Source organism: Bison bison, unplaced genomic scaffold, assembly GCF_000754665.1.
Source record: "Bison bison bison isolate TAMUID 2011002044 unplaced genomic scaffold, Bison_UMD1.0 scf7180017864527, whole genome shotgun sequence".
NCBI classification, from domain to species: Eukaryota; Metazoa; Chordata; class Mammalia; order Artiodactyla; family Bovidae; genus Bison; species Bison bison.
This window is the reverse complement of record NW_011495078.1, coordinates 10519223-10534651: the sequence shown is the minus strand read 5'-3', so window position 1 is coordinate 10534651 and position 15429 is coordinate 10519223. Positions and strand designations below refer to the sequence as shown.

General features: G+C 40.9%; 1 protein-coding gene across 1 annotated transcript in view; it reads left to right on the top strand.

The window, feature by feature from the left end:
• The window catches only part of PCCA (propionyl CoA carboxylase, alpha polypeptide), a 363293-nt gene that overhangs the window by 109539 nt on the left and 238325 nt on the right, over positions 1-15429 (top strand). The window contains exon 8 of the mRNA XM_010831489.1: positions 10405-10441. Coding sequence (XP_010829791.1) covers positions 10405-10441 — 37 coding nt within the window. The remainder of the gene's footprint in view (positions 1-10404; positions 10442-15429) is intronic.

The window sequence follows — 15429 nt, the reverse complement described above, 5'->3', positions numbered from 1 at the left end:
ATTCAAAAGCAGAGACATTACTTTGCCAACAAAGGTCCATCTAGTCAAGGCTATGGTTTTTCCTGTGGTGATGTATGGATGTGAGAGTTGGACAGTGAACTAAGCTGAGCGCTGAAGAATTGATGCTTTTGAAGTGTGGTGTTGGAGAAGACTCTTGGGAGTCCCTTGGACTGCAAGGAGATCCAACCAGTCCATTCTGAAGGAGATCAGCCCTGGGATTTCTTTGGAAGGAATGATGCTAAAGCTGAAACTCCAATACTTTGGCCACCTCATGTGAAGAATTGACTCATTGGAAAAGACTCTGATGCTGGGAGGGATTGGGGGCCAGAGGAGAAGGGGACGACAGAGGATGAGATGGCTGGATGGCATCACTGACTCGATGGACGTGAGTTTGAGTGAACTCCGGGAGTTGGTGATGGACAGGGAGGCCTGGCGTGCTGCAATTCATGGGGTCGCAAAGAGTCGGACAGGACTGAGCGACTGAACTGAACTGATTTTGATTTGTGATGTGGAAAATGGATTAGAGCAGTGCAAAGCTTGAGTTTGGTGGGCCAATTAGAATACATTTCCTTTAATCTAGACAAGAAATGATGGGGGCCTAAAATAAGGTGTTAGAATGGAGCCAAGTTGACAGTGTGGGGAAACACTGGAGGTTGAAGATTTCATGATCCCTTAGATGTCAGGGGTGAAGCAGAGGGAAGAATCACCAGTCGTTAAATTGCTTTGTTTGGTTCTAATACCTACCTTTTTCCTGGGATATTTATTAAACTTATTTGAGTTTCTGTTGCTCTGTAAGAGAGAACAGTAATATTTGCATCTCAAAGTTATGGTAAGGTAGTTGAATGAGGTTTATACTGTAGGTTCACAGTAGTGATTATTTTTATCACCTCATTAGCCAGATTTTCAGCACTGCACTTTTGCTTTAGTAGAAAGAGCCAAATAATAAGTACAAAAAACTGGTGTGAAGGGAATCATTAAAAAAACGAAAAAAGAAAAGCTCTTTCCTAGTAATCAAAAAGTATACTGTTAGACATCAGTATCCTTTTTCCCTGCTAAACCAAGAGTAACTTTCCTGATGATGCTACAGAGGCTTTATATTTTCGGGAAAAAAAATTTATTCAACCATGTTTATTACACAGCTTTATAATTAGAGAAATGTGTGCTAAAATTTAGATTTGCAAATAAATTAAGCAGAAAGAGTCTTCTGTTTGACTCGGAGTTATCTGGAAAAAACATCATCAGTGGGAGCCTATTTCTTGAACCCAGGATTGCTGGAAGTTCTGCTTTATTTTTGTATATGACTTGAGGGTCTATTAAGCTCCAGGAGTTGGTGATGGACAGGGAAGCCTGGTGTGCTGCAGTCTGTGAGGTCACAAAGAGTTGGACATGACTGAGCGACTGAACTGAGCTGAGGGTGTATAGCTTTTTGTACACAGATAGAACATTTCCCCATGATGTCTTGAAGCAGTAATTTTTTTTTTTCTTCAAAAGCAGTGAAGGTTTTGTTCAAAAACCAGCTGATGTAAGTAAACTCCCAAATAGCTTCCCATACGGACGAGTAGCAGGACTTGGGTCCAGTGAGCCCAGAATTTGGGGTTGGTAAGTAGACTGTCTGTGGTGAGAGAGGCAGGAGAGGTGTGGTCTGAATCGCAGGTGGTGGAGGTGGTATTTGACACCAACATCACTAGGAAAAAATGGGGTGTTCGGTGTCGGGGAGGACTATTTGAATCTGTCTTTGTTACAGATTTTCCTTCCCTTCTCCACCCAAGACAAGCCCCGCTCACCCACTAGGAAGAATACACAGATCAGCTGATCCACGCAAGTGTGCTGGAGGTTCCCCTAGACACATTTTTTGTGGTGGTGTAGCACCAGAATCCCAGGGATGGGGGAGCCTAGTGGGCTCCCGTCTATGGGGTCGCACAGAGACACGACTGAAGCGACTTAGCAGCAGCAGCAGCAGCACCAGTATTAGTTTTGTATTCTGTATCATGCAGTTTCAGAGTGAGTGATGATCCCAGGATAGAACACCCAGGGCCAAGCAGGAGAGAAGCACACTTGATAGGTGGGGGTGCGGGCTGCCCATTTTATCAGGTTGCCAACCCTGAGTGCTTGCTTGCTTCTTGCCAGACTCTGTTCTAGTATGTTTCATCTGTTACTGATTTCATCTTAATAACCCCTGTGAGATACTGTGTCCATCTTACAGATGAGAAAACCTGATCCAGAGAGGCATACTGGTAGGTAGCACATACACTGTCAGTGAGTCCTCATCGGAGCCCATGCCTTTTGGCCCCAGCACCTTTGCTCTTAGCTGCTGGGCCTCACTGCCTCACAGGTGGGTGCTGTAGACCATTAACAGGTGCACTGTGGTTAGCTGCTCAGTTGCGTCTGGACTGTGGCCTGCCAGGCTTCTTTGTCCATGGGATTCTCCCCTGGAGTGGGTTGCAATGCCCTCATCCAGGGAATCTTCCCAATCTAGGGATCGAACCCAGGTCTCCTGCATTGCAGGCGGATTCTTTACTGTGTGAGCCACCAGGGAAGCCCAAGAATGCTGGAGTGGGTAGCCTATCCCCTCTCTAGGGAATTTTTCCTATCCAGTAATCAAACTGGGGTCTCCTGCATTGCAGGCAGATTCTTTACCAGCTGAGCTACCAGGGAAACCCAGCAGGTATATTAGGCTTGCAGAAAAGGCAGCCAGTTTTTTTTTTTTTAGCTTCTTTTTACATGTTTGTGATCTACTTACTTGGGGCTTCCCTGGTGGCTCAGTCGATGAAGTGTCTGCCTGCAGTGCAGGAGACCTGGGTTTGATCTCTGGGTCAGGAAGATCCCCAGGAGAAGGAAATGGCAACCCACTCCAGTACTCTTGCTTGGAAAATTCCATGGATGAAAGAGTCTGTTAGGCTATAGTCCATGGAGTCATAAAGAGTCGAACACAACTGAGCAATTTCACTTTCACTTACTTGGTTATAGCAATATCACCTACCCTTCCCACCATATTCTCTGTAAAACAGAATTTTCACTGTTTTACTCTTGGGTTGGATGATAAAGCTCTCTTAATGCAAGTTGTACTGAAATAGAGGAGTAAAAGAAATGGTTACTGGTTCTGTTGGCTTCTTTCCTCTATCTCCATTTCTTGAACTGCTGCTTTAGAATTTATAGCTTAATGCTTTCCTCCACTGCTTCCCTCATCAGTATTTCCATGCGTTAAATAACTTTAGAAACTGAGTTTAGTTCAAGGCAGATTGGCATTACAGAATGAATGACAGGAATTTTTATTGCTTGAGGAAGAGAATCAAATGATGTCATTGGATTATTTCTCCTACCTCTTGAGTTGAAGTCATCAGGTTTATTCACTCAGTTCAGTTCAGTCGCTCACTCGTGTCTGACTCTTTGCGACCCCATGAATTGCAGCACGCCAGGCCTCCCTGTCCATCACTGACTCCCGGAGTTCACTCAGACTCACGTCCATCGAGTCAGTGATGCCATCCAGCCATCTCATCCTCTGTCGTCCCCTTCTCCTCTGGCCCCCAATCCCTCCCAGCATCAGAGTCTTTTCCAGTGAGTCAACTGTTTGCATGAGGTGGCCAAAGTACTGGAGTTTTCAGCTTTAGCATCATTCCTTCCAAAGAAATCCCCGGGCTGATCTCCTTCAGAATGGACTGGTTGGATCTCCTTGCAGTCCAAGGGACTCTCAAGAGTCTTCTCCAACACCACAGTTCAAAAGCATCCATTCTTCGGTGCTCAGCCTTCTTCACAGTCCAACTCTCACATCCATACATGACCACAGGAAAAACCATAGCCTTGACTAGATGGACCTTTGTTGGCAAACTGTGACCCTTCATTTTGAAAGCTAACTACCACATAAGGTTTGACTTTTTAAAAAAATTAATGAAATGTTTATTTAAAAATCCTTATGTGGGTAGCATTATATATTTCTTTTTAACAGCAGTTTTTTTTTTTTTGAAAACATAAGTTTCAAAACTTGAAATTGTGTGATGCAGTGAGAAAAGTGCTTGACTGAGAGAGAATTAAGACATGAAGGTGAATACCTGGAGTTGGTTTTGCCTAGTGTTGACAATATTTCATCAAAATGTTATGGCAGAACCCGAGCCTGTCTGGCTCTTGAGCCCCTGCTCCAGATTAATGCAGAGCACCCCCTTTCTGTGTGTCACTTAGATATGGGAATTTGGACAAGCCTCTCCGTCTCCTGGGATACAGGTTCACCCCCTTCTAACATCGATGCTCCTGAGATGAGAAGTGCTGTTGGCACTGGAGTCATCATTCAGGAGATTGTCTTGTCACAACAGACTGATTTCTTTGGAGGCTGATGGATGGTTGTTTATTCATTCAACAAGTAATGTGTTGATTTGCTAAGCTCTGGGGATTCAGCAGAGAGAGCGAGTGAGCTAGTCAGGTCACTCCTGGAGATGAAGTGTGGCAGGGGCCGTCCTAATGGAGGGGCAGGGTGTAATGTGATCACAGGGCAGTGATGCCTAACCTGGCATAGGACTGGAAAGGCTTTCTAAAGAGAGTGATGTCTGCGTGAAGCTCGAAGCAAGCACCCCTCCCTTTAAGAGAAAATGGTCATTTGTCTCTCACCTAGACTGCCGCTTCCCGGCTGGACTCCACAGATCCCGTTCCCCTCTCTCTAAAGAATTCGTCTGTTCGTTCCTTCATTCCTTCTTTCACTCAACAGCTGTTTCTTGCATGTGCCAGGCATTGTTCTAGGCACTGAAAATATATCGCTGAGCCAGCAAGACAGAGATTTCTGCTCTTCTGGAGCTTACATTTTAATGGGATCAGGGGCTACGCAGGGTAAGACAATACAGAAATAATATTAATAAGTAAATTCTATGCTAAAAGTCTGCCAAAGGCTGCCAAAGCAAGTCTCCTCATTTCCTTGCTCTTAAGCTGGAGTTGATGCTTTTTTATGAGGCCTTGCCTCACTGTGCAGTGGGCTGACGCTCAGGCCCCAGTCTCCCTGACTGTGTTCCACCATGATTTCATTTCCTAGGTCTCTTTTCAAAGTCACTGCGTCTGAGAGGCCTCCTGAGACCGTTTTTGAGTTCGAGATCCCCTGCTGTCACGTGCCCTCTTCACTTCCACAGCATGCCTCTCGGTGCTGGTTTCTTAGCTGCTCGTCTGAGAGGCCTCCTGAGACCGTTTTTGAGTTCGAGATCCCCTGCTGTCACGTGCCCTCTTCACTTCCACAGCATGCCTCTCGGTGCTGGTTTCTTAGCTGCTCGTCTGAGAGGCCTCCTGAGACCGTTTTTGAGTTCGAGATCCCCTGCTGTCACGTGCCCTCTTCACTTCCACAGCATGCCTCTCGGTGCTGGTTTCTTAGCTGCTCGTCTGAGAGGCCTCCTGAGACCGTTTTTGAGTTCGAGATCCCCTGCTGTCACGTGCCCTCTTCACTTCCGCAGCACGCCTCTCGGTGCTGGTTTCTTAGCTGCTGTGCAGTCATGGTTAAGATCTGTCTTTTCTTCTAGGCTATAGATTGCACGAGGACTGGGGTGTAATGTTGTAATTTTTTGCTTACGGAGGAGCTTTTCTCGTTCTGTCCTGTGCCTTCAGGGCCTAGTGTGGGCCATACAGTACTATGATTTGGTTTGGTGAAGGTGGTGAAGGAGAATAGAGTTTCTGGCTGAGCCAGGTTGGCTGAGGAAAGGCTGGAGGGAGTGCGTGGCGTTGGGATAGAGAGAGACTAGGATGGACTGGTGGCTCAGAATGACAGGAACAGGTATGGAAACGGGAGTGAAGGAGCTGAAATTTGGTTCTGAGGCAGTGAGAAGTCATGAAAATGTGAAGCAGATATTGGGAATATACTATATTTTGCGGGGCTTGCCTGGTGGCTCAGCAGTAAAGAACTCACCTGCCCGTGCAGGAGACCGAGATTCAGTCGCTGGGTTGGGAAGATCCCCTGGAGAAGGAAATGGCAACCCACTCCAGTATCCTTGCCTGGGAGAAATCCCATGGACAGAGGAGCCTGGTAGACTGTCCGTGGGGTCGCAAGAGTTGGACATGACTGAACAACTAAATCACCACCATCACTGTATTTAGTTAACAGTTAGTGCTCTGGAAATCACTAGTTAGATGATTGGAATAACACCTTCAAGTGTGGCAGATTGGCTTTCTAAAAAGGACTTATTTTATTTATGGCCCCGCTGGATCTTTGTTACTATGCATGGGGCTTTCTCTAGTTCCAGCAAGCGGGGGCTGCTCTTCGTCGTGGTGCTTGGGCTTCTCACTGCAGTGGCTTTTCTTGGTGTGGCTCCCAGGCTCTAGAGCTCTGGCTCTGTAGTTGTGGCGCACAGACTTAGGTGTCCCCTGGCTTGTGAGCTCTTCCCGGACCAGGGATCGAACCTGTGTCCCCTGTATTGGCAGGTAGATTCTTTACCACTGAGCCATCAGGGAAGCCTTGATTTAATTTTTGAATTATGAACGTAGTGTGAAATTTTTATCTTTATGTTTTTTTTTAAAGTTCAATGTGAAACTAAGGGTATGCAATGAGAAGTAAAATTTCCCCCTTTCCCCCAGCTCTCAATCCTATTTTTGAGCAGTTACTCAAGCTGAGTTTTTTAATATGTCTATACATAGGTTTTTCTAAGCGCTGATGTATGTTTTTCTATCTTAATGTAGATGAGGTCTGTGTACTCTCCTCTAACTTTCCCTTCCTCCCACAGTGTATATTGTAGTTGGTGTCTCTTTAGTGTGTGAGAGTTATCTTCTTGAAACCTAAATCTGAACCGTCTTTTCTCCTGCCTGGTGCCAAGGCATTTGAACCGGGACCGAATCCCATAAGGTCCTGTCAGAGCAGAGCACAGCTGCTACCTGTATTGATGCTTCCTCCTGCCCTTTTCTGCCACGTCCTTACTGTGCCTCTGCACCAGCTTTCTAGACTAGGGTTTTCACGCATGTTGTTCCTTTTGTCTAGAATTCTTTCTTTTGAATCTTCCCATGGTGGCTAACTGCCGTTCCCTTTGGGTTTCAATTTTACTTTGGAAGTCCCCTGTCTGAGCGATCTTTCTAAAGTGGGTTCTCCCTCTTACTGGCTCCCTCTGTACCATTGGTTTCCATGGAACATTTATTTCAAGTCTCATTGGATTTGTTTACTCTCTTTTCTGTTTCACTTATTTGGCTGTATGTTCCTTGAGGGCAAAATCTATTTCATGTGGTATTTCCCTGTAAATATTTTCCTAATTAATGCACAAATGGATGAATAAGAACAGATGGAGCAATCTCATTTTTTTAAAAGGCTGTGTAGTATTCCATGTTGATATGTGTACCATTTATGGTACCAGTTTACCAGTTTCCTTAGTTAAGGCCTTTTAAGTTTTTTTTTTTTTTTCTCTTCTGATTTTCTTTCCTTACCAAACCACCACCAACCAAGTGAAAATAATAAATGTCTTTATATATGTCTCTTCGTGCGTGCATGTGACTATATCTGTAGAATAACTTCTCCAAAATGAAATTTCTGGGTCGAAAGATGTATGCCCTCAAACTTTTGATAGATACTGACTGTTTCTTTTTAAAAAGATTATACCCAATAGGGAGAGTAGTGCTAGTTCTCCTTCAGGTCACTGCTCTTGGCTCTTCGCAGATGCTGGTGGATGAAAAGTACTGTCTTGTAGTTATGATTAAAGTTGAACATATTTTATATGTTACCCTTTTAAATTTCATTTAATGTAAACTTCTTATTTCATCCTTTGCTCATTTTTTCCTGATGACTGTTGGTCTTTTTCTTGTTGGTTTAATTCTTTTTACTAAGAATTGTTTTTCTACCTCTAGCCCTGTAGGGGCTTCCCTGGTGGCTCAGATGGTAAAGAATCTGCCTGCAATGCAGGAGACCTTGGTTCAATCCCTGGGTTGGGAAGATCCCTGGAGAAGGAAATGGCAACCCACTCCAGTATTCTTGCCTAGAGAATCTCATGGACAGAGGAGCCTGGCGGACTACAGTCCATGGGGGTCGCAAAGAGTCAGACACGACTGAGTGACTTATCAACTTCCCTCACTTTCAGCCCTACAAGGAAGTTACACTGTGGGATGTGTCAGTGCCATTGAATTTTGAGCTATATCGGGCTTTTTATCCCTTTAAAAGTAGTTTTATAAATATATGTGCTGAAGGAACATATTGGAACCAGGTATACTTAATAGTTTATTATTGAAACTGGTAATAGAGGTTTTTAGTGTCTAGTACATAATATGTTCTTAACAAAATAATTCTGCAATGAATTATTGACAAGTGAAAAGCTAGTTTTAAAGACTATTGATTTTACTTGGAAGGTCATTTAGTGAATTTGCTTTTCGTAGTAGGAAAACTTAAGCATTACCGATTAGTTAAGACACAAGATTATTTTGTGGTGGTTTATACAAGAGTTGGATTTGTAACAGCTGAAGAATTTTTAGAAGTTTTGCTTTGTGTAAATGATACCTCTCTCTGTACACAGTCCATCCCTAATATTTATATATAAATGCATGTTAAAATATTACTAATGAGCTAATATTTGCCTGTTAGTTCTCTCAAGGTAATGAACCTTTTAGATAGCAGGGTTTATTTTTTTCTTTGAATATCTTTTGCAAATATACTATTACTCGTTTGAAAGAAAAGACATGTTAAAAGTTTCCTTCTAGACTTCTTATAATCCAGTCTCCATCAGCCAGTACTGTTCCTGTATTTTGTTCGTGAGGCACTAATTGTCTGCATTTGGCAGGTTTAACACTTCCTGACAGAGAGGCTATTAAGGGGAAGTATTCTCCAATAACTGTCAGTGGCTTGAACAAAGAACCTTCAAACTCAATGTGTGGAAACCACTAACATTCTTAAATGACCCTTTTCATGGAATTTTATCCCTTTAAGCTAAAATTTGGAGAATGTAGGGTCAGCGAAAACAGCAAGGTGTAATAAAGCAGTAAACCTTGATTTTTTTTTTTTTTGCAGGGAGGGGATAGAATGGGAAGTATAGATTTATCTCTGACTTGAAAACAATTGTTATTTGGAAAATCTCATTAGCAGATGTGACTGCTTGGAGTTAAAAAAAAAAAAAAGACTTAAAACTGATGTCGCTTTCAGGACCGCTTTGAACTTAACAAGCACCTATTTGGGGAGCAGACTGGCTAATGAAAGGAAATTAAATTTTTCTGACAACTTCCCCTGCCAGCCTCCTTATTCAGGGGATGTTATTAGGTACTGAAGACTTTTAAGGAAGATTTTTTTTTTTTTATTAGACATGAATGAACCAGTTATAAACATCCCCCGCCCCCCATTTTGAGGGAGGATTCTGACACGGTTACTCTACATTTTTAAAGTATTAACGTAAAAGCTTAAAAAAAAAAATACCAGCGTTTACTTTGATAGTTTAATGTTATTTTCCAAAAATTCAGGCTTTCTTACCAGCCAGTGGTTTCAAAACATTATTGTCATTCCTTGTGATAGTTTATGTCATCAAGTTATTTAAAAAGTTAAATTTATTAGGATTTACTTGAATTTAACATCTTTTCAGCTTTTCTTTGCTGTTTATGGGGGAAGTGTATCGGGAATGTCCTATGTTGGGCGTGTTAGGTGAGAGTCACTGATCAATGAAATAGTTTAGATTCAAGGCAAATTTCTGTGCATTCAATAGCATTGGTCGCTATTCACCAATGAATAATCCTTGCTTTCATAAACGCTTACCTTGTACTGTTTTATTTGTTACTGAAATAAAGCTGACTCACAGTGTTACTGTGTGCTGTTTTAGAATGCATTTTCTTTCCTTGGCTTTTGGGAAGATCCCCCCCTACTAGATAGTTCATGGAATTTAAGATTTTTAATTTCTGTTGACAAGGTGCAACTGGTAAAGATAAAATTATGTACCCAAAAAAAGGACACCAAAAAAGTAATGGAGATTACTAAAGGAATTTTTTTGAGGGGAACAATTGGCAATTCCTATAGATACTGGAAATTTAGTTACTTTATTTCTGGAAAATCTGTCGAGCTCCTCCCAAACAATAGAGAATCAACTCCCCCTGCTGACAGAATCAAGGAAAACATGACGTGTAAATATCAGAGACAAATGAGCTAGCTGTGGACAAGCTTTAATGGTCTGATTTATGATTCAGTATTGATTGTAAACATCTAAATTCTGCCCTTAAATTCCAGCCACTGCACCAAATCATTTGACATTTCTGGTAGTGCTTCCTGCCAGCTCATTTCCAACTGCTTTGAGTTTCTTAATATAATAATGATGAGGTAGAATTTACATTCCACTTATGGTATTAATTTTACATTTCTCTGACTGAAAAGAGTTAGAAGGTTGTAAAATTGAACATTAAATGAATCGGAGGAGACAGTAGTGCAATATATGACTGCCCTAAAGACATTGTGCAATGGCTGATGGGATTAATGTTGAGTCTCATTTCCTGCTTTTTCAGGATGCAGATGAAGCTGTCAGAATTGCAAGGGAAATTGGTAAGTTCTTAAATTAACTTTGGTTGAGTTTCTGTGTCTTTCAGCAGATACGGTTGAGTGAACACGTAATACCTAATTCCCAGAGAGCAAATAGTACTTTAATAGTTTCAGGATTCTGATGAGTTGTTCCTCTGGAAGAATTTATCAGCAGCATCACCATATTCTATTATTAATGTGAACTTTAAAGAGTTAGTTTGACCTTCATGATAGTTCTTTTGTAAGATGAAGTCACTGGCTAATTAAAAGAAGAAATTGTCTTAATCGTTCTTGAGACTGGATGGAATGTAAGTTTATACATATGTAGTAGACCACAAGTTACTTAAGGGCACTCATGATTAAAATGAGGATTTCCTCTTTGACAAGGCTCTTCAAGTTTTTACTTTTTATTAAGATGTTAAATATCAACTTTATAATCTTGCTAGGAAAGAGAAAATAGAATGTGAGAGATTAGAACAGAATATTCTATATTGGAATAAAAGGTAAGCTGAAGAACATTTTAATGACTGTTTTACTTGCCTGTTTTATGTATAATTGCACTGGGCCAGTGCTTCCTGACTTTTTATTTTCAAAAATATCCCTGGCACTCTTGACAACTAGTGTATTTTTAGTGCCTGGTAATTAAGAAAATGCAAGGGCCTACCGTTACCATGGATTAGTATTGCTGTTGAATAACTGTGGTGTTGTATTAATCAGTTCGTATTTGTTTACATTTGATAGAAATTTGTTGGAATATGAGAGAGATTAGATAATGTTTGCTAGCTGGGCATTCCTAGCATCTCAGCATTCCTGAGCTGATAGAGCCAAACTTTTCAGCACCCCACATTAACATTTCTTTAGTCCTGTTTTCTCACTAGATTGATTGTTTAGGGTTATTTTATTCATTGATTTGGCTGATTTGACTGATACAGGTCCTGGGGTTGAGACCAGACCCCAGAAAATCTTATTTTATCTGACTGTAACAGCTCTTCATTTAATCATTTCTCCAGGCTCATCAAAAAGCATTTCAGTACTTCACAGGAAGATTTGCTAGATTCTGAATAAGTTGAACTACATGGGCCTATTTTGGGGTTTATGCCTTTAAGAAAATCAACAGTTTCTCTCTGTGGTTTGAAATCACTGGCATTCCTCATAGCCTAAGAGGCTGTCACCTATCTGCTGGCTTTTGCAGACACCCTCCTAAAATAATTTTATTTCGTTGTGTACTTCTAAATGTCAAAAATCATCTTTCTAGTTCTCGTTTAGGTATTATTATTATCTATGTAATAGGATGTAATAGTAATATCACAGTAGTATCTACACAAAAAGAGCAGAATATTTGGAGGAATTTTTGAGAAATACAAAGAGATTAGGATAAAATCTTGAATTACACTGATTTGTCACAATTTAAATTGTGAATCTTCAGCTCTTGAAAATGTCCTTTGTGTAAATGACAGATTGCTTAGCTTGCTGTTTCATGTTTTGTCTTCCACTTAATTAAAAAAAAACAAAAAACCTGTAGCTTTTAAAATAACCAGTTAATCACAATGGGACTCTGACCACTTGGCTTTCTTCCTTTAATATTTTAATGCTGTGCTTAACCACACTGCCCCCCCCCCCACTTCAGTTTTATACTTACTGAGGTTATTTTCAATTTGAGGCTCTTTTCTTAATATCTGGGCACATCCTTTATGGGCCTTCCTCTTTCCTATCTTTCCTCTAATTCTTCCTCACTTGCTTCTTCTCATTTGTGAAATGAATGATTGCCATCATGGCTATTAAATATAAGGGTGCTAGTGTTTTGCTTATGCTGAAAGAAAGGGAAGCCATAAAATTTGAGGTGAAATAAAACATAATAAAGAACAGGGCAGGGTCATCAACTTTATAAAGCTTTTGGAATTCCCCTGAAAACCCCTTCTGAATCACTCCGAAACCTCCCATAAAACCTTTTCCCTCAAGTGCCAGCTTCTAAAATAAGTGAAATTACATGCTATTAAAGTTTCTGGGTTTTCTGTACTGTTTGGCGATTCATCACTTTTATACTAATTTTATTGAGATATATCACATTTTAACTACATTTTGAGTTCAGTGACTTCTCGTGAGTTTGTCTAAGAGTTAAACTGAACATTGATTCCCTGGTAAAATATGTTCCCTTTTCTGAACAACTGAAATGTAATCATGCCTCTCACACCTACCCATTTGTAGGTTGTGGATGGTCATAACTATTCATAGATTCCTCTGTTTTACTGTCTTTCTGGGTTATGTGGTGAAAATGAAATTGATCTTTTCTGTGGTTTCCTTCTCTCTCACATCTGTGCTTCTTTTCTTTTCTTCTGTGCTGCCCAAGGAGGAAACTACTGGCTGGAGCATTGATGAATTAGGTGTCTTTTGCATAATAGTAGCTGTTGTTTATGGAGCATTTTTTCCCCAGTAGCAGGCAGTTTTGTGAATGTTATTTCTAATGCTAATTCTCCTCTTAATTATTTTCATTTACATTTAAGAAACAAAGGATTAGAAATGGTAAGTAATTTGCTCAAGGTCACAGAGCTACTGAGTGGTGGGTGCTTCAAATTTAGGTTCATTTAGCTCCGGGGACCATGTATTTTTCAAGATACTTTGGTAAAACTAATAGGATTAGAGGATGCGGGCTAAAATTTGAGTTGCCATTTTGTGTCAAATAGTACAAGGCATGTTATATGTGGAATTAAGAGTCAGATAGGCTCTTATCATTGTCAGGGTGAGAGAGAGTTAAGACTTAATATGTTACTTTTGTATACTTTTTTTTTTGGTCTTCCTTGTCTCCCTCATCCTCACTCCTGATATTTTCCCTTTGACCTCTCTAAGTTGAAGATACAAGACCTATTGATCCCGAGTTTATCTTTAACCCTAGAGATAGACAACAGCAATCAGTGAGCTTGATTTGCATTACAGTTTGATCTGGATCAAAGGTCCTTAATACAATCAGGCCAAAATTGATTCTTGAAAGAAAAAGAAATTGTAAATTTCAACTCTGTCTTTAACGACTTCCAGATTATTCTAATTCCTTTTTTTGGCCTGTCTTTCTCACAGTTACAAATCATACCCAATTTAAGTGAAAATTTTTTGGTCCTCAAGTCATCATACTCCAGACCTGCTTCTCACCAGGGTTTCTACATCTGATATTTCACTCCACATACTCAGTGGCTAACGCTAAATCCCGAGATCTATCGTGGTGCCCTTTCCCTGTCATCCTCTTGTCACGCTACCGATAGATACGGTCACTTCTTCATTCAAAATATCTCTCATTCACTGCTCACTGTCTTGACTACCAACACTCTCCTCCAGATTACCATTATTCTGGAAGGGACTATGATAATAGTTTCTCTACTTCTTAAACCCTTTGAAGCCATTCTTCACATAGCAGTCGGTGTGATATTTTAAAACTCCAAATAATAAGGAAATAATAAGGACTCACCCCATCTCATTCCACCCAGTCAGTTCCTGCTTTAAACCCATTAATGTCTTTCCATTGCACTTAGATAAAATGAAAATTCCTTGTTGGGACTACAAACCCAGAATGATTTGACATCTGCCTTTCTCTCCAATCCCATTTTATACCACTCCCTTCCTTGCCTACCATACTTTAGTCACTAGCTTTCTTGAACACATCAAACTTAGAATAAGTTTTTGGGGATAGAGTGGGAAGTCTAGAACACTCTTGCTGATATCTTTCATATCTTGGCTTAAGTGTCATGTATTCAAGAGAAGACACTCTGACATTTCTAGTCAGTCATTCTGTTTTATAACCGTATTCTAAATCTCTGTAAAGTACTCATGACTTTTGGATATTTTTCTTGCTTCTTAATTTTTTCCTGGTGTATTATTTTGAAAATTTTCAATCAGACAATATTTTAAAAGAATTTTACAGTGTATTCCCATAGGTGCTATGCTGTGCTCACCTGTGTCCGACTCTTTGCGACCCCATGGACTGTAGCCTGCCAAGCTCCTCTGTCCATGGGGATTCTCCAGGCAAGAATGCTGGAGTGGGTTGCAATGCCCTTCTCCAGATCTTCCCAACCCAGGGATCAAACCTGGGTCTCCCGCATTGCAGGCAGATTCTTTACTGTGTGAGCCACAGCAGGAAAGCCCAAGAATACTGGAGAGGGTAGCCTATCCCTTCTCTAGGGTAACTTTCTGACCTAGGAATTGAAACAGGGTCTGCTGCATTGCAGGCAGATTCTTTATCAACTGAGCTACCAGGGAAGCCCCGTGTACTTATATTCCCAACACCAAAACTCCATTATTAATCTTTTGCTAAATTGGCTTTATTACTTATTTGTTTAACTATTTAAATTTTGGTGTATTTCATAGTACATTGCAAATACCAGTATGCATCCTGCTAAATACTTGAACGTACATGTCATTAACTTAATTCAGTATTTGTATACAATTTGGTTATTTTAAGGCAAACTTTGCATACAGTTAACGTGAACACATCTGAAGTACGTATTTGTTGATTTTGATATATGCATACCTCAAACACCACCAAGATGTTGAACATTACTGTCATACTCAGTTGACGTTGAACATTCCCTCATACTCAGTGCTTGTCAGTCCTCACTCCCCCCACAACCGGGTTTAGAGACAACCTGTTCTCAATTTTTATACCAAATATTCTGTTCAGTTGCTCAGTCGTGTCCAACTCTTTGCGATCCCATGGACTACAGCATGCCAGGCCTGCCTGTCCATTACCAACTCCTGGAGTTTACTCAAACCCATGTCCATTGAGTCGATGATGCCATCCAACCATCTCATCCTCTGTCGTCCCCTTCTCCTCCCGCCTTCAATCTTTCCCAGCATCAGGGTCTTTTCAAATGAGTCAGTTCTTTGCATCAGGAGGCCAGAGTATTGGAGATTCAACTTCAGCATCAGTCCTTCCAATAAATATTCAGGACTGATTTCCTTTAAGATGGACTGGTTGGATCTCCTTGCAGTCCAAGGGACTCTCAAGAGTCTTCTCCAACACCACAGTT